General features: G+C 45.3%; 1 protein-coding gene across 2 annotated transcripts in view; it reads right to left on the bottom strand.

The window, feature by feature from the left end:
- The window catches only part of LOC129851352 (lysine-specific demethylase phf2-like), a 163425-nt gene that overhangs the window by 99525 nt on the left and 40456 nt on the right, over window positions 1-23444 (bottom strand). For both annotated transcript variants that reach the window (XM_055917828.1, XM_055917829.1), the window contains exons 5-9: window positions 19585-19726; window positions 19013-19199; window positions 11082-11244; window positions 6363-6450; window positions 5936-6042 (exon numbers count right to left, since the gene is read on the bottom strand). In XM_055917828.1, coding sequence (XP_055773803.1) covers window positions 5936-6042; window positions 6363-6450; window positions 11082-11244; window positions 19013-19199; window positions 19585-19726 — 687 coding nt within the window. The remainder of the gene's footprint in view (window positions 1-5935; window positions 6043-6362; window positions 6451-11081; window positions 11245-19012; window positions 19200-19584; window positions 19727-23444) is intronic.

The following is a 23444-nucleotide window of genomic DNA, read 5'->3' as shown; positions in this document are numbered from 1 at the left end:
CAAACAACATAATTCAAATTCCTCAAACATACAAGTATTTTACACCATTTTAAAGATAAACTTGTTGTTAATCCCACCACAGTGTCCGATTTCAAAAAAGCTTTACGAAAGCAGAACATATCATTATGTTAGGTCAGCGCCAAGTCACAGAAAAACACAGCCATTTTTCCAGCCAAAGGGAGGAGTCACAAAAAGCAGAAATAGAGATCAAATGAATCACTAACCTTTGATGATCTTCAACAGATGACACTCCTGTATGTTTTGTTCGATAAAGTTCATATTTTTATCCAAAAATCTGTTTACATTGGTGCGTTACGTTCAGTAGTTTTGCTTCCAAAACATCCGGTGATTTTGCAGAGCCACATCAATTTAAAGAAATACTCATCATAAATGCTGATGAAAATACAAGTGTTATGCATGGAATTAAAGATACACTTCTCCTTAATGCAACCGCTGTGTCAGATTTCAAAAAAGCTTTACGGAAAAAGCACACCATGCTATAATCTGAGTACGGCGCTCAGAGACCAAAACAAGCCATACAGATGTCCGCCATGTTGTGGAGTCAACAGAAGTCAGAAATAGCATTATAAATATTCACTTACCTTTGATGATCTTCATCGGAATGCACTCATAAATGTTTGTTTTGTTCGATAAAGTCCATAATTTATGTCCAAATACCTCCTTTTTGTTCGCGCCTTTAGTTCACAAATCCAAATTCAAGAGGCGCAGGGACTTAGTCCAGACAAAGTCAAATAGTTCCATTACAGTTCATAGAAACATGTCAAACGATGTATAGAATCAATCTTTAGGATGTTTTTATCATAAATCTTCAATAATATTCCAACCGGACAATTCCTTTGTCTTTAGAAATGAAAAGGAACGGAGCTCGCTCTCACGGCCACGCACCTGACTTAGCTCATGGCATTCTGCCAGACCTCTTAGTCAAACAGCTCTTATTCGCTCCACCTTCACAGTATAAGCCTGAACCAAGGTTCTAAAGACTGTTGACATCTAGTGGAAGCCTTAGGAAGTGCAATCGGACCAAATTTTAAAATGTATATTGGATAGGCAAAGACTTGAAAACCTACAAACCTCAGATTTCCCACTTCCTGGTTGGATTTTTTGTCAGGTTTTTGCCTGACATATACTGTTATACTCACAGACATCATTCAAACAGTTTTAGAAACGTCAGAGTGTTTTCTATCCAAATCTACTAATAATATGCATATCTTAGATTCTGGGCCTGAGTAGCAGGCAGTTTACTCTGGGGACCTTATTCACCCAAGCTACTCAATACTGCCCCCCCCCAGCCATAAGAAGTTGAACTGCAAATAAAAGGTACTACAACAGACTTTAAGATTGACACAGGAGCAGATACAAGTGTCATATCAGAAAATACTTATAGCACACTGAAAAACATGCCACCACTGAAAAGTAACTAAACCAGACAGGCCATGGGGGAAACTGGGTCACTTTACAGATACTACTCAACTGTATGGTAACTTTACAGATACTACTGAACCGTATGGTCACTTTACAGATACTACTGAACTGTATGGGTCACTTTACAGATACTACTGAACCGTATGGGTCACTTTACAGATACTACTGAACCGTATGGGTTACTTTACAGATACTACTGAACCGTATGGTTACTTTACAGATACTACTGAACCGTATGGTTACTTTACAGATACTACTGAACGGTATGGTCACTTTACAAATACTACTGAACGGTATGGTCACTTTACAAATACTACTGAACCGTATGGTACCTTTACAGATACTACTGACCCGTATGGTCACTTTACAGATACTACTGAACCGTATGGTCACTTTACAGATACTACTGAACCGTATGGTCACTTTACAGATACTACTGAACCGTATGGTAACTTTACAGATACTACTGAACCGTATGGGTCACTTTACAGATACTACTGAACCGTATGGTAACTTTACAGATACTACTGAACCGTATGGGTCACTTTACAGATACTACTGAACCGTATGGTCACTTTACAGATACTACTGAACCGTATGGGTCACTTTACAGATACTAATGAACCGTATGGGTCAATTTACAGATACTAATGAACCGTATGGTCACTTTACAGATACTACTGAACCGTATGGTCACTTTACAGATACTACTGAACCGTATGGGTCACTTTACAGATACTACTGAACTGTATGGTCACTTTACAGATACTACTGAACTGTATGGTCACTTTACAGATACTACTGAACCGTATGGTAACTTTACAGATACTACTGTTTGGAAAGAACAGCTGTTTAGGTTAAAAGTGTATGTGATAAAGGGGTCACATGGAAGCCATCTGCCAGGCCGTAATGTAGCTGTTGCAGTGGGCTTGGTGAAGAGAATAGTAGAGTCCCCTGTACTGCCATTCTATCATATCAAATCAAACTTTATTTGTCACATGCACCGAATAGACCTAATCGTGAAATGCTTACTTACAAGCCCTTAACCAACAGTGACGTTCAAGAAGAGTTAAGAAAATATTTACCAAATAAACTAAAGTAAAAAATTATCAAAAGTAACACAATAACGAGGCTATATACAGGGGGTACCGGTACCGAGTCAGTGTGCGGGGGTACAGGTTAAAGGTCATTTGTACATGTAGGTAGGGGTGAAGTGACTATGCATAGATAATAAACAGTGAGTAGCAGCAGTGTAAAAAACAAATGGAGGGGGGGTCAATGTAAATAGTCTGGTGGCCATTTGATTAATTGTTCAGCAGTCTTATGGCTTGGGGGTAGAAGCTGTTAAGGAGCCTTTTGGTCCTAGACTTGGCGCTCCGGTACCGTTTGCCATGCGGTAGCAGAGAAAACAGTCTATGACTAGATGACTGGAGTCTGAAAATTGTTTGGGCTTTCCTCTGACACCGCTTGGTATAGAGGTCCTGGATGGCAGGAAGCTTAGCCCTGGTGATGTACTGGGCCGTACGCACTACCCTCTGTAGCGCCTTATGGTCAGATGCCGAGCAGTTACCATACCAGGCGGTGATGCAACCGGTCAAGATGCTCTCGATGGTGCAGCTGCAGAACTTTTTGAGGATCTGGGGACCTATGCCAAATCTTTTCAGTTTCCTGAGGGGGAAAATGTGTAGTCGTGCCCTCTTCACGTTGGTGATGTGGACACCAAGGAACTTGAAACTGCGTTCGCGCCCAGGCTCTGTCGCAGCCGGCTGTGACCGGGAGGTCCGTGGGGCGACGCACAATTGGCCTAGCGTCGTCCGGGTTTGGCCGGTAGGGATATCCTTGTCTCATCGCGCACCAGCGACTCATGTGGCGGGCCAGGCGCAGTGCATGCTAACCAAGGGAGCCAGGTGCACGGTGTTTCCTCCGACACATTGGTGCGGCTGGCTTCCGGGTTGGATGGGCGCTGTGTTAAGAAGCAGTGCGGCTTGGTTGGGTTGTGTTTCGGAGGCTTTCGACCTTCGTAATGGAGTTGTAGCGATGAGACAAGATAGTAACTACTAACGATTGGATACCACGAAATTGGGGAGAAAAAGGGGGGTAAAATTGTAAAATATAAAATCAAAAGTAACAGTCAGTATCTGGTGTGGCCACTAGCTGCATTAAGTACTGCAGTGCATCTCCTCCTCATTGACTGCACCAGATTTGCCAGTTCTTGCTGTGAGATGTTACCCCACTCTTCCACCAAGACACCTGCAAGTTCACAGACATTTCTGGGGGGAATGGCCCTAGCCCTCACCCTCCGATCCAACAGGTCCCAAACGTGCTCAATGGGATTGAGATCCGAGCTCTTTGCTGGCCATGGCAGAACACTGACATTCCTGTCTTGCAGGAAATCACACACAGAACGAGCAGTATGGCTGGTGGCATTGTCATGCTGGAGGGTCATGTCAGGATGAGCCTGCAGGAAGGGTACCACATGAGAGAGGAGGATGTCTTCCCTGTAACGCAGAGCATTGAGATTGCCTGCAATGACAACAAGCCAGTCCGATGATGCTGTGACACACCGCCCCAGACCATGACGGACCCTCCACCTCGATCCCGCTCCAGAGTACAGGCCTGGGTGTAACGCTCATTCCTTTGACGATAAACACGAATCCGACCATCACCCCTGGTGAGACAAAACCGCGACACGTCAGTGAAGAGCACTTTTTGCCAGTCCTGTCTGGTTCAGCGACGGTGGGTTTGTGCCAATAGGCGACGTTGTTGCCGGTGATGTCTGGTGAGGACCTGCCTTACAACAGGCCTACAAGCCCTCAGTCCAGCCTCTCTCAGCCTATTGCGGACAGTCTGAGCACTGATGGAGGGATTGTGCGTTCCTGCTGTAACTCGGGCAGTTGTTGTTGCCATCCTGTACCTGTCCCGCAGGTGTGATGTTCGAATGTACTGATCCTGTGCAGGTGTTGTTACACGTGGTCTGCCACTGCGAGGACGATCAGCGGTCCGTCCTGTCTCCCTGTAGCGCTGTCTTAGGCGTCTCACAGTACGGACATTGCAATTTTATTGCCCTGGCCACATCTACAGTCCTCATGCCTCCATGCAGCATGCCTAAGGCACATTTACGCAGATGAGCAGGGACCCTGGGCATCTTTCTTTTGGTGTATTTCAGAATCAGTAGAAAGGCCTCTTTAGTGTGCTAAGTTTTCATAACTGTGACCTTAATTGCCTACCGTCTGTGAGCTGTTGGTGTCTTAACGACCGTTCCACAAATGCATGTTCATTCATTGTTTATGGTTCATTGAACAAGCATGAGAAACAGTCTTTAAACCCTTTACAATGAAGATCTGTGAAGTTATTTGGATTTTAATGAACTTTTCTTTGAAAGACAGGGTCCTGAAAAAGGGACGTTTCATTTTTTTGCTGAGTTTATGTCACTGTGGGGACTGCATCGTCGATGTACTTATTAATGAATCTGGTGACTGATGTGGTACCCTCCTCAATGTTATAGGATGACTCCCGGAACATATTCCAGTCTGTGCTAGTGAAACAGTCCTGTTTCACGCAAAGAGAGGCAGAGAAAGTAGATGGAACCAGGTGGGAAGGGTTAAGGTGGGGTAAAGGTTAGGGAGCTGTGGTCTGTTCATCGGGTTAAGGCGGGGTAAAGGTTAGGGACCTGTGGTCTGTTCATCGGGTTAAGGTGGAGTAAAGGTTAGGGACCTGTGGTCTGTTCATCGGGTTAAGGTGGGGTAAAGGTTAGGGACCTGTGGTCTGTTCATCGGGTTAAGGTGGGGTAAAGGTTAGGGACCTGTGGTCTGTTCATCGGGGTGCAACATTACTGAACTCTCTGATTATCTAGACAACAGATATGATACAAATGTGTAGAACAGACATGGTTTTCTGTCGTGTAGAATTGGGGATCATTTCACCTCCATGAGACAATAAGGGGATAAATACCCCATTTGACGAACACACAGAGAAAATACCTGTATGTTTCACCTCCATAAGAGAATAATGGGATATAAACCACTGTGGTCTTATAGTCTGCATCCCACATGACACCTTTCTCCCTACATAACTACTGACCAGAGCCCATACAGTATGTTGGTGATCAGTAGAAGGCCATATTACAGCAGAGAGGAAAAGCCTTCAGTGGAAACATAAACAGAGTTGGCCAGCCGAGAGGAGTTAAAACACACAGCGACGAGAGCAGAGAACTAGTGATTGTAACTGTGCCAGGCCTTTTGAACATAATCAACTGTGAACCACGCCACGCAGACGTTTAACGACAGTAATAATATTAGAGTATCCATCTCCTCATCTGCTGAGCAGACCGTAGGAAGGACACACGCTATACACCACTAGAGGAACAGGAGACAAGCACCACGAGGGAAACAGGAAACGCATCACAAGCACAGGAAACGGAACACAGAGGAAGAAGATGACTGAAACTAAACCTGAAAGCCTAATAGTTGTAGAAAGAAAAATGGTGATGTACCTTTGAACCTCTCCAGCAGGTGGCGTCCCACGTACCAGCAGGCCGTCTCAAAGTTGGGGAACGGAGTCAGACAGTTGACCTTCAGACGTTTCTCCACCTCGTACGCTCTGGAGAGGAAAACACACTTTCAAATTATTTTCTAAAGGGATAGTTCACCTAAAATGACATATTGGTTTCCTTACCCTGTAAGCAGTCTATGGACAAGATATGACAGCAAGTCATGATTTGGTTTAGGTTCCCTGGCACGGTTTCCACATGCTAACATTTTAGCATTTTAGCATTTGTAGCACAAATCCCATTCAAGTCATGGGACCAATATGACCATTTCTTCATGAGAATGAATGAAAAACTAGGCCAAGTCAGGAAGTGCAGTTGACCTTTAGAGCTACAGTCAGGAGGTCCTCATTGATACTAATGATGTGCTCACCTCATCTGCATCTCAACACTCAGGTTGTGGACAAAGTGTCCAGAAAAGGCCAGAGTGTCCACTGGAGTCAGAGCTGCATTGATCCAACCTGGAAACAGACACAGTATAAACACATTCTGTACTTCTATTCCCCATGTGACAACATCAGAACAGGTCTGATTCTATTCCCCATGTGACAACATCAGAACAGGTCTGATTCTATTCCCAATGTGACAACATCAGAACAGGTCTGATTCTATTCCCCATGTGACAACATCAGAACAGGTCTGATTCTATTCCCCCATGTGACAACATCAGAACAGGTCTGATTCTATTCCCCAATGTGACAACATCAGAACAGGTCTGATTCTATTCCCCATGTGACAACATCAGAACAGGTCTGATTCTATTCCCCATGTGACAACATCAGAACAGGTCTGATTCTATTCCCCATGTGACAACATCAGAACAGGTCTGATTCTATTCCCCATGTGACAACATCAGAACAGGTCTGATTCTATTCCCCCATGTGACAACATCAGAACAGGTCTGATTCTATTCCCCATGTGACAACATCAGAACAGGTCTGATTCTATTCCCCCATGTGACAACATCAGAACAGGTCTGATTCTATTCCCCAATGTGACAACATCAGAACAGGTCTGATTCTATTCCCCATGTGACAACATCAGAACAGGTCTGATTCTATTCCCCATGTGACAACATCAGAACAGGTCTGATTCTATTCCCCATGTGACAACATCAGAACAGGTCTGATTCTATTCCCCAATGTGACAACATCAGAACAGGTCTGATTCTATTCCCCAATGTGACACCATCAGAACAGGTCTGATTCTATTCCCCATGTGACAACATCAGAACAGGTCTGATTCTATTCCCCAATGTGACAACATCAGAACAGGTCTGATTCTATTCCCCATGTGACAACATCAGAACAGGTCTGATTCTATTCCCCATGTGACAACATCAGAACAGGTCTGATTCTATTCCCCATGTGACAACATCAGAACAGGTCTGATTCTATTCCCCCATGTGACAACATCAGAACAGGTCTGATTCTATTCCCCATGTGACAACATCAGAACAGGTCTGATTCTATTCCCCCATGTGACAACATCAGAACAGGTCTGATTCTATTCCCCAATGTGACAACATCAGAACAGGTCTGATTCTATTCCCCATGTGACAACATCAGAACAGGTCTGATTCTATTCCCCATGTGACAACATCAGAACAGGTCTGATTCTATTCCCCATGTGACAACATCAGAACAGGTCTGATTCTATTCCCCAATGTGACAACATCAGAACAGGTCTGATTCTATTCCCCAATGTGACACCATCAGAACAGGTCTGATTCTATTCCCCATGTGACAACATCAGAACAGGTCTGATTCTATTCCCCAATGTGACAACATCAGAACAGGTCTGATTCTATTCCCCATGTGACAACATCAGAACAGGTCTGATTCTATTCCCCATGTGACAACATCAGAACAGGTCTGATTCTATTCCCCAATGTGACAACATCAGAACAGGTCTGATTCTATTCCCCAATGTGACAACATCAGAACAGGTCTGATTCTATTCCCCAATGTGACAACATCAGAACAGGTCTGATTCTATTCCCCAATGTGACAACATCAGAACAGGTCTGATTCTATTCCCCAATGTGACAACATCAGAACAGGTCTGATTCTATTCCCCATGTGACAACATCAGAACAGGTCTGATTCTATTCCCCATGTGACACCATCAGAACAGGTCTGATTCTATTCCCCATGTGACAACATCAGAACAGGTCTGATTCTATTCCCCAATGTGACAACATCAGAACAGGTCTGATTCTATTCCCCAATGTGACACCATCAGAACAGGTCTGATTCTATTCCCCATGTGACAACATCAGAACAGGTCTGATTCTATTCCCCAATGTGACAACATCAGAACAGGTCTGATTCTATTCCCCATGTGACAACATCAGAACAGGTCTGATTCTATTCCCCATGTGACAACATCAGAACAGGTCTGATTCTATTCCCCAATGTGACAACATCAGAACAGGTCTGATTCTATTCCCCAATGTGACAACATCAGAACAGGTCTGATTCTATTCCCCAATGTGACAACATCAGAACAGGTCTGATTCTATTCCCCAATGTGACAACATCAGAACAGGTCTGATTCTATTCCCCAATGTGACAACATCAGAACAGGTCTGATTCTATTCCCCAATGTGACAACATCAGAACAGGTCTGATTCTATTCCCCATGTGACAACATCAGAACAGGTCTGATTCTATTCCCCATGTGACAACATCAGAACAGGTCTGATTCTATTCCCCAATGTGACAACATCAGAACAGGTCTGATTCTATTCCCAATGTGACAACATCAGAACAGGTCTGACTCTATTCCCCATGTGACAACATCAGAACAGGTCTGATTCTATTCCCCATGTGACAACATCAGAACAGGTCTGATTCTATTCCCCATGTGACAACATCAGAACAGGTCTGATTCTATTCCCCATGTGACAACATCAGAACAGGTCTGATTCTATTCCCCATGTGACAACATCAGAACAGGTCTGATTCTATTCCCAATGTGACAACATCAGAACAGGTCTGATTCTATTCCCCATGTGACAACATCAGAACAGGTCTGATTCTATTCCCCAATGTGACAACATCAGAACAGGTCTGATTCTATTCCCCATGTGACAACATCAGAACAGGTCTGATTCTATTCCCAATGTGACAACATCAGAACAGGTCTGATTCTATTCCCCAATGTGACAACATCAGAACAGGTCTGATTCTATTCCCCAATGTGACAACATCAGAACAGGTCTGATTCTATTCCCCAATGTGACAACATCAGAACAGGTCTGATTCTATTCCCCAATGTGACAACATCAGAACAGGTCTGATTCTATTCCCCATGTGACAACATCAGAACAGGTCTGATTCTATTCCCCAATGTGACAACATCAGAACAGGTCTGATTCTATTCCCCATGTGACAACATCAGAACAGGTCTGATTCTATTCCCCATGTGACAACATCAGAACTGGTCTGATTCTATTCCCTACTACAGAGTGCACTAACCTGATGGTATGAACACTACTTCAGAGTGCACTAACCTGACGGTATGAACACTACTTCAGAGTGCACTAACCTGACGGTATGAACACTACTTCAGAGTGCACTAACCTGATGGTATGAACACTACTTCAGAGTGCACTAACCTGATGGTATGAACACTACTTCAGAGTGCACTAACCTGACGGTATGAACACTACTTCAGAGTGCACTAACCTGATGGTATGAACACTACTTCAGAGTGCACTAACCTGATGGTATGAACACTACTTCAGAGTGCACTAACCTGATGGTATGAACACTACTTCAGAGTGCACTAACCTGATGGTATGAACACTACTTCAGAGTGCACTAACCTGACGGTATGAACACTACTTCAGAGTGCACTAACCTGATGGTATGAACACTACTTCAGAGTGCACTAACCTGATTGTATGAACACTACTTCAGAGTGCACTAACCTGATGGTATGAACACTACTTCAGAGTGCACTAACCTGATGGTATGAACACTACTTCAGAGTGCACTAACCTGATGGTATGAACACTACTTCAGAGTGCACTAACCTGATGGTATGAACACTACTACAGAGTGCACTAACCTGATGGTATGAACACTACTACAGAGTGCACTAACCTGATGGTATGAACACTACTTCAGAGTGCACTAACCTGATGGTATGAACACTACTTCAGAGTGCACTAACCTGATGGTATGAACACTACTACAGAGTGCACTAACCTGATGGTATGAACACTACTTCAGAGTGCACTAACCTGATGGTATGAACACTACTTCAGAGTGCACTAACCTGACGGTATGAACACTACTTCAGAGTGCACTAACCTGATGGTATGAACACTACTTCAGAGTGCACTAACCTGATTGTATGAACACTACTTCAGAGTGCACTAACCTGATGGTATGAACACTACTTCAGAGTGCACTAACCTGATGGTATGAACACTACTTCAGAGTGCACTAACCTGATGGTATGAACACTACTTCAGAGTGCACTAACCTGATGGTATGAACACTACTACAGAGTGCACTAACCTGATGGTATGAACACTACTACAGAGTGCACTAACCTGATGGTATGAACACTACTTCAGAGTGCACTAACCTGATGGTATGAACACTACTTCAGAGTGCACTAACCTGATGGTATGAACACTACTACAGAGTGCACTAACCTGATGGTATGAACACTACTTCAGAGTGCACTAACCTGATGGTATGAACACTACTTCAGAGTGCACTAACCTGATGGTATGAACACTACTACAGAGTGCACTAACCTGATGGTATGAACACTACTACAGAGTGCACTAACCTGATGGTATGAACACTACTACAGAGTGCACTAACCTGATGGTATGAACACTACTTCAGAGTGCACTAACCTGACGGTATGAACACTACTTCAGAGTGCACTAACCTGATGGTATGAACACTACTTCAGAGTGCACTAACCTGACGGTATGAACACTACTTCAGAGTGCACTAACCTGACGGTATGAACACTACTTCAGAGTGCACTAACCTGATGGTATGAACACTACTTCAGAGTGCACTAACCTGATGGTATGAACACTACTTCAGAGTGCACTAACCTGACGGTATGAATAGGGTCTGTCCCTGCTTCAGAGTGCACTTGTAACACTTGTCCACCTGGTCGGCGAAGAACATCTCTGTGTGATTGGCTGAGGACCTCCAGCGCTCGTACAACGATAGGTTGGCTGACGTGGGCTTGATCAGGAAGAAGATCTTCTCTCCCTGGAAACAGCAACCACAACATCAAGACAGAATAAGAGCTCCTTACAACATCAGGGCCTGTAGCAGCACTGATCTGGGATCAAGTCCCCCCGGTCCGTGTCATCTCATTCATTAGGATCTAAAAGGCAGCACTGATCTGGGATCAAGTCCCCCCGGTCCGTGTAATCTCATTCATTAGGATCTAAAAGGCAGCACTGATCTGGGATCAAGTCCCCCCGGTCCGTGTAATCTCATTCATTAGGATCTAAAAGGCAACACTGATCTGGGATCAAGTCCCCCCCGGTCAGTGTAATCTCATTCATTAGGATCTAAAAGGCAACACTGATCTGGGATCAAGTCCCCCCTGTCCGTGTAATCTCATTCATTAGGATCTAAAAGACAACACTGATCTGGGATCAAGTCCCTCCGGTCCGTGTAATCTCATTCATTAGGATCTAAAAGGCAGCACTGATCTGGGATCAAGTCCCCCCGGTCCGTGTCATCTCATTCATTAGGATCTAAAAGGCAGCGCTGATCTGGGATCAAGTCCCCCCCGGTCCGTGTAATCTCATTCATTAGGATCTAAAAGGCAGCACTGATCTGGGATCAAGTCCCCCCCGGTCCGTGTCATCTCATTCATTAGGATCTAAAAGGCAACACTGATCTGGGATCAAGTCCCCCCCGGTCCGTGTAATCTCATTCATTAGGATCTAAAAGACAACACTGATCTGGGATCAAGTCCCCCCCGGTCCGTGTCATCTCATTCATTAGGATCTAAAAGACAACACTGATCTGGGATCAAGTCCCCCCCGGTCCGTGTCATCTCATTCATTAGGATCTAAAAGACAGCACTGATCTGGGATCAAGTCCCCCCCGGTCCGTGTCATCTCATTCATTAGGATCTAAAAGACAGCACTGATCTGGGATCAAGTCCCCCCGGTCCGTGTCATCTCATTCATTAGGATCTAAAAGGCAGCACTGATCTGGGATCAAGTCCCCCCGGTCCGTGTAATCTCATTCATTAGGATCTAAAAGGCAACACTGATCCTAGATCAGCACCACAACTCGGAGACACTTTGTGTACATCTCCAGGACTCGTTCCTATTCATTCTACGGCTAATTTCATTCTTGCTATGCAGCAATGCTTTCTAATACACCTCGAGTATTCTTCTTCCTTGAGAAGTGGAAAAGGTGTTTCCTGTTGGACGCGGAATGAACGAGGGTTTGTTCTTTTGTAAAGTTTTGAAAGTCTATTGAACAAGTTTACCAGCTAGCCACCTTTTGAGTTTGGATCCTGCGACGTGGTTGGCTTCAGTTGCTGGAACCGCTACTATCTGTCCAGTGATCCTGCCGACCAAGGCCGGGTCTGAGGAGCGGTTTGGTGTAGAAGCTAGCCTAGCTGCTAACTAGCTGCCTATCAAGCTAGCAGGGTTTCCTTGAGGGCTTGAACGCAGCCCGCAACGCTGTTTGCCATTGTGGCTGTCTAGATCCCTGCTGTTTGTCATTGTGGCTGGGACCAGCTTGTCTAGATCCCTGCTGTTTGCCATTGTGGCTGGGACCAGCTTGTCTCTAGATCCCTGCTGTTTGTCATTGTGGCTGGGACCAGCTTGTGTCTAGATCCCTGCAGTTTGCCATTGTGGCTGGGACCAGCTTGTGTCTAGATCCCTGCTGTTTGTCATTGTGGCTGGGACCAGCTTGTCTAGATCCCTGCTGTTTGTCATTGTGGCTGGGACCAGCTTGTGTCTAGATCCCTGCTGTTTGTCATTGTGGCTGGGACCAGCTTGTGTCTAGATCCCTGCTGTTTGCCATTGTGGCTGGGACCAGCTTGTGTCTAGATCCCTGCTGTTTGTCATTGTGGCTGGGACCAGCTTGTGTCTAGATCACTGCTGTTTGTCATTGTGGCTGGGACCAGCTTGTGTCTAGATCCCTGCTGTTTGCCATTGTGGCTGGGACCAGCTTGTGTCTAGATCCCTGCTGTTTGTCATTGTGGCTGGGACCAGCTTGTCTCTAGATCCCTGCTGTTTGTCATTGTGGCTGGGACCAGCTTGTGTCTAGATCCCTGCTGTTTGTCATTGTGGCTGGGACCAGCTTGTGTCTAGATCCCTGCTGTTTGTCATTGTGGCTGGGACCAGCTTGTCTCTAGATCCCTGCAGTTTGCCATTGTGGCTGGGACCAGCTTGTCTCTAGATCCCTGCTGTTTGTCATTGTGGCTGGGACCAGCTTGTCTCTAGATCCCTGCTGTTTGTCATTGTGGCTGGGACCAGCTTGTGTCTAGATCCCTGCTGTTTGTCATTGTGGCTGGGACCAGCTTGTGTCTAGATCCCTGCTGTTTGTCATTGTGGCTGGGACCAGCTTGTGTCTAGATCCCTGCTGTTTGTCATTGTGGCTGGGACCAGCTTGTGTCTAGATCCCTGCTGTTTGCCATTGTGGCTGGGACCAGCTTGTCTCTAGATCCCTGCTGTTTGTCATTGTGGCTGGGACTAGCTTGTCTCTAGATCCCTGCTGTTTGCCATTGTGGCTGGGACCAGCTTGTGTCTAGATCCCTGCTGTTTGCCATTGTGGCTGGGACCAGCTTGTCTCTAGATCCCTGCTGTTTGTCATTGTGGCTGGGACCAGCTTGTCTCTAGATCCCCGCTGTTTGTCATTGTGGCTGGGACCAGCTTGTGTCTAGATCCCTGCTGTTTGCCATTGTGGCTGGGACCAGCTTGTCTCTAGATCCCTGCTGTTTGCCATTGTGGCTGGGACCAGCTTGTCTCTAGATCCCTGCTTTTTGTCATTGTGGCTGGGACCAGCTTGTGTCTAGATCCCTGCTGTTTGTCATTGTGGCTGGGACCAGCTTGTCTCTAGATCCCTGCTGTTTGCCATTGTGGCTGGGACCAGCTTGTCTCTAGATCCCTGCTGTTTGTCATTGTGGCTGGGACCAGCTTGTCTAGATCCCTGCTGTTTGTCATTGTGGCTGGGACCAGCTTGTGTCTAGATCCCTGCTGTTTGTCATTGTGGCTGGGACCAGCTTGTCTCTAGATCCCTGCTGTTTGCCATTGTGGCTGGGACCAGCTTGTGTCTAGATCCCTGCTGTTTGTCATTGTGGCTGGGACCAGCTTGTCTAGATCCCTGCTGTTTGTCATTGTGGCTGGGACCAGCTTGTCTAGATCCCTGCTGTTTGTCATTGTGGCTGGGACCAGCTTGTCTAGATCCCTGCTGTTTGTCATTGTGGCTGGGACCAGCTTGTGTCTAGATCCCTGCTGTTTGTCATTGTGGCTGGGACCAGCTTGTCTAGATCCCTGCTGTTTGTCATTGTGGCTGGGACCAGCTTGTGTCTAGATCCCTGCTGTTTGCCATTGTGGCTGGGACCAGCTTGTGTCTAGATCCCTGCTGTTTGCCATTGTGGCTGGGACCAGCTTGTGTCTAGATCCCTGCTGTTTGTCATTGTGGCTGGGACCAGCTTGTGTCTAGATCCCTGCTGTTTGTCATTGTGGCTGGGACCAGCTTGTCTCTAGATCCCTGCTGTTTGCCATTGTGGCTGGGACCAGCTTGTCTCTAGATCCCTGCTGTTTGTCATTGTGGCTGGGACCAGCTTGTCTAGATCCCTGCTGTTTGTCATTGTGGCTGGGACCAGCTTGTGTCTAGATCCCTGCTGTTTGTCATTGTGGCTGGGACCAGCTTGTCTCTAGATCCCTGCTGTTTGCCATTGTGGCTGGGACCAGCTTGTGTCTAGAACCTGCTGTTTGTCATTGTGGCTGGGACCAGCTTGTCTAGATCCCTGCTGTTTGTCATTGTGGCTGGGACCAGCTTGTCTAGATCCCTGCTGTTTGTCATTGTGGCTGGGACCAGCTTGTCTAGATCCCTGCTGTTTGTCATTGTGGCTGGGACCAGCTTGTGTCTAGATCCCTGCTGTTTGTCATTGTGGCTGGGACCAGCTTGTCTAGATCCCTGCTGTTTGTCATTGTGGCTGGGACCAGCTTGTGTCTAGATCCCTGCTGTTTGTCACTGTGGCTGGGACCAGCTTGTGTCTAGATCCCTGCTGTTTGCCATTGTGGCTGGGACCAGCTTGTGTCTAGATCCCTGCTGTTTGCCATTGTGGCTGGGACCAGCTTGTGTCTAGATCCCTGCTGTTTGTCATTGTGGCTGGGACCAGCTTGTGTCTAGATCCCTGCTGTTTGTCATTGTGGCTGGGACCAGCTTGAGTCTAGATCCCTGCTGTTTGCCATTGTGGCTGGGACCAGCTTGTCTCTAGATCCCTGCTGTTTGCCATTGTGGCTGGGACCAGCTTGTGTCTAGATCCCTGCTGTTTGTCATTGTGGCTGGGACCAGCTTGTGTCTAGATCCCTGCTGTTTGCCATTGTGGCTGGGACCAGCTTGTGTCTAGATCCCTGCTGTTTGTCATTGTGGCTGGGACCAGCTTGTCTAGATCCCTGCTGTTTGTCATTGTGGCTGGGACCAGCTTGTCTAGATCCCTGCTGTTTGTCATTGTGGCTGGGACCAGCTTGTCTAGATCCCTGCTGTTTGTCATTGTGGCTGGGACCAGCTTGTGTCTAGATCCCTGCTGTTTGTCATTGTGGCTGGGACCAGCTTGTCTAGATCCCTGCTGTTTGTCATTGTGGCTGGGACCAGCTTGTGTCTAGATCCCTGCTGTTTGCCATTGTGGCTGGGACCAGCTTGTGTCTAGATCCCTGCTGTTTGCCATTGTGGCTGGGACCAGCTTGTGTCTAGATCCCTGCTGTTTGTCATTGTGGCTGGGACCAGCTTGTCTAGATCCCTGCTGTTTGTCATTGTGGCTGGGACCAGCTTGTCTAGATCCCTGCTGTTTGTCATTGTGGCTGGGACCAGCTTGTCTAGATCCCTGCTGTTTGTCATTGTGGCTGGGACCAGCTTGTGTCTAGATCCCTGCTGTTTGTCATTGTGGCTGGGACCAGCTTGTCTAGATCCCTGCTGTTTGTCATTGTGGCTGGGACCAGCTTGTGTCTAGATCCCTGCTGTTTGTCATTGTGGCTGGGACCAGCTTGTGTCTAGATCCCTGCTGTTTGCCATTGTGGCTGGGACCAGCTTGTGTCTAGATCCCTGCTGTTTGCCATTGTGGCTGGGACCAGCTTGTGTCTAGATCCCTGCTGTTTGTCATTGTGGCTGGGACCAGCTTGTGTCTAGATCCCTGCTGTTTGTCATTGTGGCTGGGACCAGCTTGAGTCTAGATCCCTGCTGTTTGCCATTGTGGCTGGGACCAGCTTGTCTCTAGATCCCTGCTGTTTGCCATTGTGGCTGGGACCAGCTTGTGTCTAGATCCCTGCTGTTTGTCATTGTGGCTGGGACCAGCTTGTGTCTAGATCCCTGCTGTTTGCCATTGTGGCTGGGACCAGCTTGTGTCTAGATCCCTGCTGTTTGTCATTGTGGCTGGGACCAGCTTGTCTCTAGATCCCTGCTGTTTGTCATTGTGGCTGGGACCAGCTTGTGTCTAGATCCCTGCTGTTTGTCATTGTGGCTGGGACCAGCTTGTGGCTGTCTAGATCCCTGCTGTTTGCCATTGTGGCTGGGACCAGCTTGTGTCTAGATCCCTGCTGTTTGTCATTGTGGCTGGGACCAGCTTGTCTCTAGATCCCTGCTGTTTGTCATTGTGGCTGGGACCAGCTTGTGGCTGTCTAGATCCCTGCTGTTTGCCATTGTGGCTGGGACCAGCTTGTGTCTAGATCCCTGCTGTTTGTCATTGTGGCTGGGACCAGCTTGTCTCTAGATCCCTGCTGTTTGCCATTGTGGCTGGGACCAGCTTGTGTCTAGATCCCTGCTGTTTGTTGCTGCTTCCATCTTCCCCCTGACCTGCCCTGTAACCTACGTTGTAACCATGACAAAGACCAAAGCTGGCAGGAGGACCGTTGAGGACAGTGGTGTCTCTCTGTCACAGGTGAAGGATCTTTTAAACAAACAAAATAGTTCTACAAGCAGTTGGTTTCAACAACAAGAAAATAAATACAAATGTTTTGTCCAAATACTGGTGGAGTCAACTAATAAAAGAATGGAAGACCTGACCAGAGAGGTCCAGGACCTGAAGAACAGTTTACAGTTCTCCCAGGTTCAGCTCGGTGAGTTAAAACAGGAGACCAGAGAGGTCCAGAACCTGAAGAACAGTTTGCAGTTCTCCCAGGTTCAGCTCGGTGAGTTAAAACAGGAGACCAGAGAGGTCCAGGACCTGAAGAACAGTTTACAGTTCTCCCAGGTTCAGCTCGGTGAGTTAAAACAGGAGACCAGAGAGGTCCAGGACCTGAAGAACAGTTTACAGTTCTCCCAGGTTCAGCTGGATTAGTTAAAACAGGAGACCAGAGAGGTCCAGGACCTGAAGAACAGTTTGCAGTTCTCCCGGGTTCAGCTCGGTGAGTTAAAACAGGAGACCAGAGAGGTCCAGGACCTGAAGAACAGTTTGCAGTTCTCCCAGGGTCAGCTCGGTGAGTTAAAACAGGAGAACGGCAAGATGACAGTAATCTGGAAGTCATTGAGAGGACATCAGTTCTGTGTGTGAATCCATGGTGACAACAACGACGGAGAAATCAGATTATCTCGAAAGACAATCAAGGCTGAACAACATGGTTGTAGACGGAAGAATCTCAGAATCAGAATCATTTTTTTCCACATTTATTAAATATAAAAAAACTGAAATATCACACTTACATAAGCATTCAGACCCTTTACTCAGTACTTTGTTGAAGCACCTTTGGCAGTGATTACAGCCTGACAGAGCTTGAGAGGATCTGCAGAGAAGAATGGGAGAAACTCCCCAAATACAGGTGTACCAAGGTTGTAGCGTCAAACCCAAGAAGACTCAAGGCTGTAATCGCTGCCAAAGGTGCTTCAACAAAGTACTGATTAAAGGGTCTGAATACTTACTGAAATTTGATATTTCAATTTGTCTAAAAACGTGTTTTTGCACTGTAGATTCACTGGTAGTAAAGATGGGGAGAGGTCTGTCCGTAATAAAGAGATGCTCTGCTTTTTTGACACCACACTCTTCAAAGCAAGTCCTGCAGGCTCTAGTTTTGTCTAATCTTGATTATTGTCCAGTGGTGTGGTCCAGTGCTGCAAGGAAAGACCTAGTTAAGCTGCAGCTGGCCCAGAACAGAGCGTCACGTCTGGCTCTTCATTGTAATCAGAGGGCTAATATTAATACTATGTCACAGTCTCTCTTGGATAAGAGTTGAGGAGAGACTGACTGTGACACTTCCTGTTTTTATAAGAACATTTAATGTGTTGGAAATTCCAAATGTTCTGCATAGACAACTTACACACAGACACTGACACACACACACTTATCCCACCAGACACGCCACATGGACTTTTCAGTCCCCTGGTCCAGAACAAATTCAGGGAAACGTACGGTATTACACAGAGCCATGAGTGAATGGAACTCCGGTCCATCTCATATTGCTCAAGTGAACAGCAAACCTGGCTTAACAAAACTAATGAAGCCACACCTCTCCCCCATGTGACCTATTTGTTGTGTGTACTGACATGTATGTGGAACTGATAAATGCACACACACACACACACACACGCACACGCACACGCACACGCACACGCACATAAGATGTTAATGTACACTACACTTAAATGTATGTAAATTGTAAAGTATTTTGTCTGTAATGTCTTTTTAATGATGTAATCAGACCCCAGTAAACCTACGTAGCTGTCACCATTGCCGTTGGCTAATGGGGATCGTAATAAATCACGTTAAAACCTTGAGTACGTTGTACCAGACATTACCTTAATAAATAAAGTGAATTGATCAATAAGGTTATTAAGCGTGTCATACCTTGAGTACGTGGTACCAGACGGAGGCCCCTCCACACTCGATGTGGAAGTCGGTGTAGCTGTCTTTAACACCGATCAGACAGTACTTAGTGACTTTAGGTTTCCCCAGGAGAGCATCGTCTGGCCAGTAGTTCTCTACCCACGACAGCCTCCGCACAATCTGGGGGCTCTCCACTATACTGTCCATCCTGAGAGAGGTGTGAGAGGGAGAGAAAGAGGAGACAGAGACAGAGTGGAGAGAGACATAATATTATATAAATAGATCTGAGGGCTCTCCACTATACTGTCCATCCTGAGAGAGGTGTGAGAGGGAGACAGAGACAGAGTGGAGAGAGACATAATATTATATAAATAGATCTGAGGGCTCTCCACTATACTGTCCATCCTGAGAGACAGAGACATAAACACTTTTCAAATCATGGCACTACAATAGCATAACAAAACATATGAATATTATAATATCATTATCATCTTAATGGTGTTTAATAATAATAAGTGTTAGTATGATCTGTATCAGAGAAAGTCAGGAGAAGAGAACACGTGTCTGTGTACCTCTCAGGTGTGTGTACCTACCTCTTGTCAGAGAACTCGAGGTTGATAATGTTTAACACTTTCTTCCTGCTGGTGCTGTAGTAGTAATCTACAAACTCCTTCAGCTTCATCTTACTGTCAGTCTGCTTGGTCACATCTATCACATCCACACCCACGTCTGGACCTGGGAATACAAACACTTCAATGGAACTTCATTATACATAAAAGACACGAGAAAATCAATAGTGAGCAGGTCTTTAAATGGCAGTGAGTTGATGAGATGTGTTGCTAACTAGGCTGCTCAGTATAAAGCAGGAGAAGTGTCAGATGTGATGCTAACTAGGCTGCTCAGTATAAAGCAGGAGAAGTGTCAGATGTGATGCTAACTAGGCTGCTCAGTATAAAGCAGGAGGAGTGTCAGATGTGATGCTAACTAGGCTGCTCAGTATAAAGCAGGAGAAGTGTCAGATGTGTTGCTAACTAGACTGCTCAGTATAAAGCAGGAGAAGTGTCAGATGTGATGCTAACTAGGCTGCTCAGTATAAAGCAGGAGAAGTGTCAGATGTGATGCTAACTAGGCTGCTCAGTATAAAGCAGGAGAAGTGTCAGATGTGATGCTAACTAGACTGCTCAGTATAAAGCAGGAGAAGTAACAGCAGAGATCAAAACAGCTGCCAACAGCGCTCTCTGGTGGACAAATCATATTACTACTGGTTCCTGTCAGCAAAGTAGTAACCTCTAGGGCTTTGCCAACATGGCCATACGAGTATTTGTAATAGTATCCGTAAATTGACAGTTGATATAGAGTGACCATATTTTAAATACACAAATGTGGGAGAACAGGATGATTTTGCAGAACATTGTGAGAAATGGAAACCTCCGGAAGCTCCGGAGACACCTAATTGAGGCGCAGGTAGAATACTCGACCTCGTGCAGAAGTTGGTGATGCAGAAACGAGAGACTACATGTGTGGCTGTTTTATGAAAATCTGGGAAAATTTGTCAAAGGAAACATTTCTGGTTGGTCTCAGGGAATGTAAAACGGGACTGAGTGAAGTAGCAACAAAGTGACTGAGCAACTAATAAGGTATGGAGAGAAAATGACTTGATATCTATCAGTCTAATACAGCTATGTGTAACTGATATCTATCAGTCTAATACAGCTATGTGTAACTGATATCTATCAGTCTAATACAGCTATGTGTATCTATCAGTCTAATACAGCTATGTGTATCTATCAGTCTAATACAGCTATGTGTATCTATCAGTCTAATACAGCTATGTGTAACTGATATCTATCAGTCTAATACGGCTATGTGTATTTATCAGTCTAATACAGCTATGTGTAACTGATATCTATCAGTCTAATACAGCTATGTGTATCTATCAGTCTAATACGGCTATGTGTAACTGATATCTATCAGTCTAATACAGCTATGTGTATTTATCAGTCTAATACAGCTATGTGTAACTGATATCTATCAGTCTAATACAGCTATGTGTATCTATCAGTCTAATACGGCTATGTGTAGCTGATATCTATCAGTCTAATACAGCTATGTGTATCTATCAGTCTAATACGGCTATGTGTATCTATCAGTCTAATACAGCTATGTGTAGCTGATATCTATCAGTCTAATACAGCTATGTGTAACTGATATCTATCAGTCTAATACAGCTATGTGTAACTGATATCTATCAGTCTAATACAGCTATGTGTAACTGATATCTATCAGTCTAATACAGCTATGTGTAACTGATATCTATCAGTCTAATACGGCTATGTGTAACTGATATCTATCAGTCTAATACAGCTATGTGTAACTGATATCTATCAGTCTAATACAGCTATGTGTAACTGATATCTATCAGTCTAATACGGCTATGTGTAGCTGATATCTATCAGTCTAATACAGCTATGTGTATCTATCAGTCTAATACAGCTATGTGTATTTATCAGTCTAATACAGCTATGTGTATTTATCAGTCTAATACAGCTATGTGTAGCTGATATCTATCAGTCTAATACAGCTATGTGTAGCTGATATCTATCAGTCTAATACAGCTATGTGTATCTATCAGTCTAATACAGCTATGTGTAACTGATATCTATCAGTCTAATACAGCTATGTGTATCTATCAGTCTAATACGGCTATGTGTAACTGATATCTATCAGTCTAATACAGCTATGTGTATTTATCAGTCTAATACAGCTATGTGTAACTGATATCTATCAGTCTAATACAGCTATGTGTATCTATCAGTCTAATACGGCTATGTGTAACTGATATCTATCAGTCTAATACAGCTATGTGTATCTATCAGTCTAATACAGCTATGTGTAACTGATATCTATCAGTCTAATACGGCTATGTGTATCTATCAGTCTAATACGGCTATGTGTAGCTGATATCTATCAGTCTAATACGGCTATGTGTATCTATCAGTCTAATACGGCTATGTGTAGCTGATATCTATCAGTCTAATACGGCTATGTGTATCTATCAGTCTAATACAGCTATGTGTAACTGATATCTATCAGTCTAATACAGCTATGTGTAGCTGATATCTATCAGTCTAATACGGCTATGTGTAGCTGATATCTATCAGTCTAATACAGCTATGTGTATCTATCAGTCTAATACAGCTATGTGTATCTATCAGTCTAATACAGCTATGTGTAACTGATATCTATCAGTCTAATACAGCTATGTGTAACTGATATCTATCAGTCTAATACAGCTATGTGTAACTGATATCTATCAGTCTAATACAGCTATGTGTAGCTGATATCTATCAGTCTAATACGGCTATGTGTAACTGATATCTATCAGTCTAATTGTGTAGCTGATATCTATTGGAATGTCTGACTGGGACAGGTTGGAATGTCTGACTGGGACAGGTTGGAATGTCTGACTGGGACAGGTTGGAATGTCTGACTGGGACAGGTTGGAATGTCTGACTGGGACAGGTTGTAATGTCTGACTGGGACAGGTTGGAATGTCTGACTGGGACAGGATGGCATGTCTGACTGGGACAGGATGGCATGTCTGACTGGGACAGGATGGCATGTCTGACTGGGACAGGTTGGAATGTCTGACTGGGACAGGTTGGAATGTCTGACTGGGACAGGTTGGAATGTCTGACTGGGACAGGTTGGAATGTCTGACTGGGACAGGTTGGAATGTCTGACTGGGACAGGTTGGAATGTCTGACTGGGACAGGTTGTAATGTCTGACTGGGACAGGTTGGAATGTCTGACTGGGACAGGTTGGAATGTCTGACTGGGACAGGTTGGAATGTCTGACTGGGACAGGTTGTAATGTCTGACTGGGACAGGTTGTAATGTCTGACTGGGACAGGTTGTAATGTCTGACTGGGACAGGTTGTAATGTCTGACTGGGACAGGTTGTAATGTCTGACTGGGACAGGTTAAAATGTCTGACTGGGACAGGTTAAAATGTCTGACTGGGACAGGTTGGAATGTCTGACTGGGACAGGTTGTAATGTCTGACTGGGACAGGTTGTAATGTCTGACTGGGACAGGTTGGAATGTCTGACTGGGACAGGTTGGAATGTCTGACTGGGACAGGTTGGAATGTCTGACTGGGACAGGTTGGAATGTCTGACTGGGACAGGATGGAATATCTGACTGGGACAGGTTGGAATGTCTGACTGGGACAGGATGGAATGTCTGACTGGGACAGGATGGAATGTCTGACTGGGACAGGTTGGAATGTCTGACTGGGACAGGTTGGAATGTCTCACTGGGACAGGATGGAATGTCTGACTGGGACAGGATGGAATGTCTGACTGGGACAGGATGGAATGTCTGACTGGGACAGGTTGGAATGTCTGACTGAGACAGGATGGAATGTCTGACTGAGACAGGATGGAATGTC

Source organism: Salvelinus fontinalis, chromosome 3, assembly GCF_029448725.1.
Source record: "Salvelinus fontinalis isolate EN_2023a chromosome 3, ASM2944872v1, whole genome shotgun sequence".
NCBI lineage: Eukaryota > Metazoa > Chordata > Actinopteri > Salmoniformes > Salmonidae > Salvelinus > Salvelinus fontinalis.
Note: the sequence above shows the minus strand (reverse complement) of the source record. Positions and strands in the feature narration are given on the sequence as shown.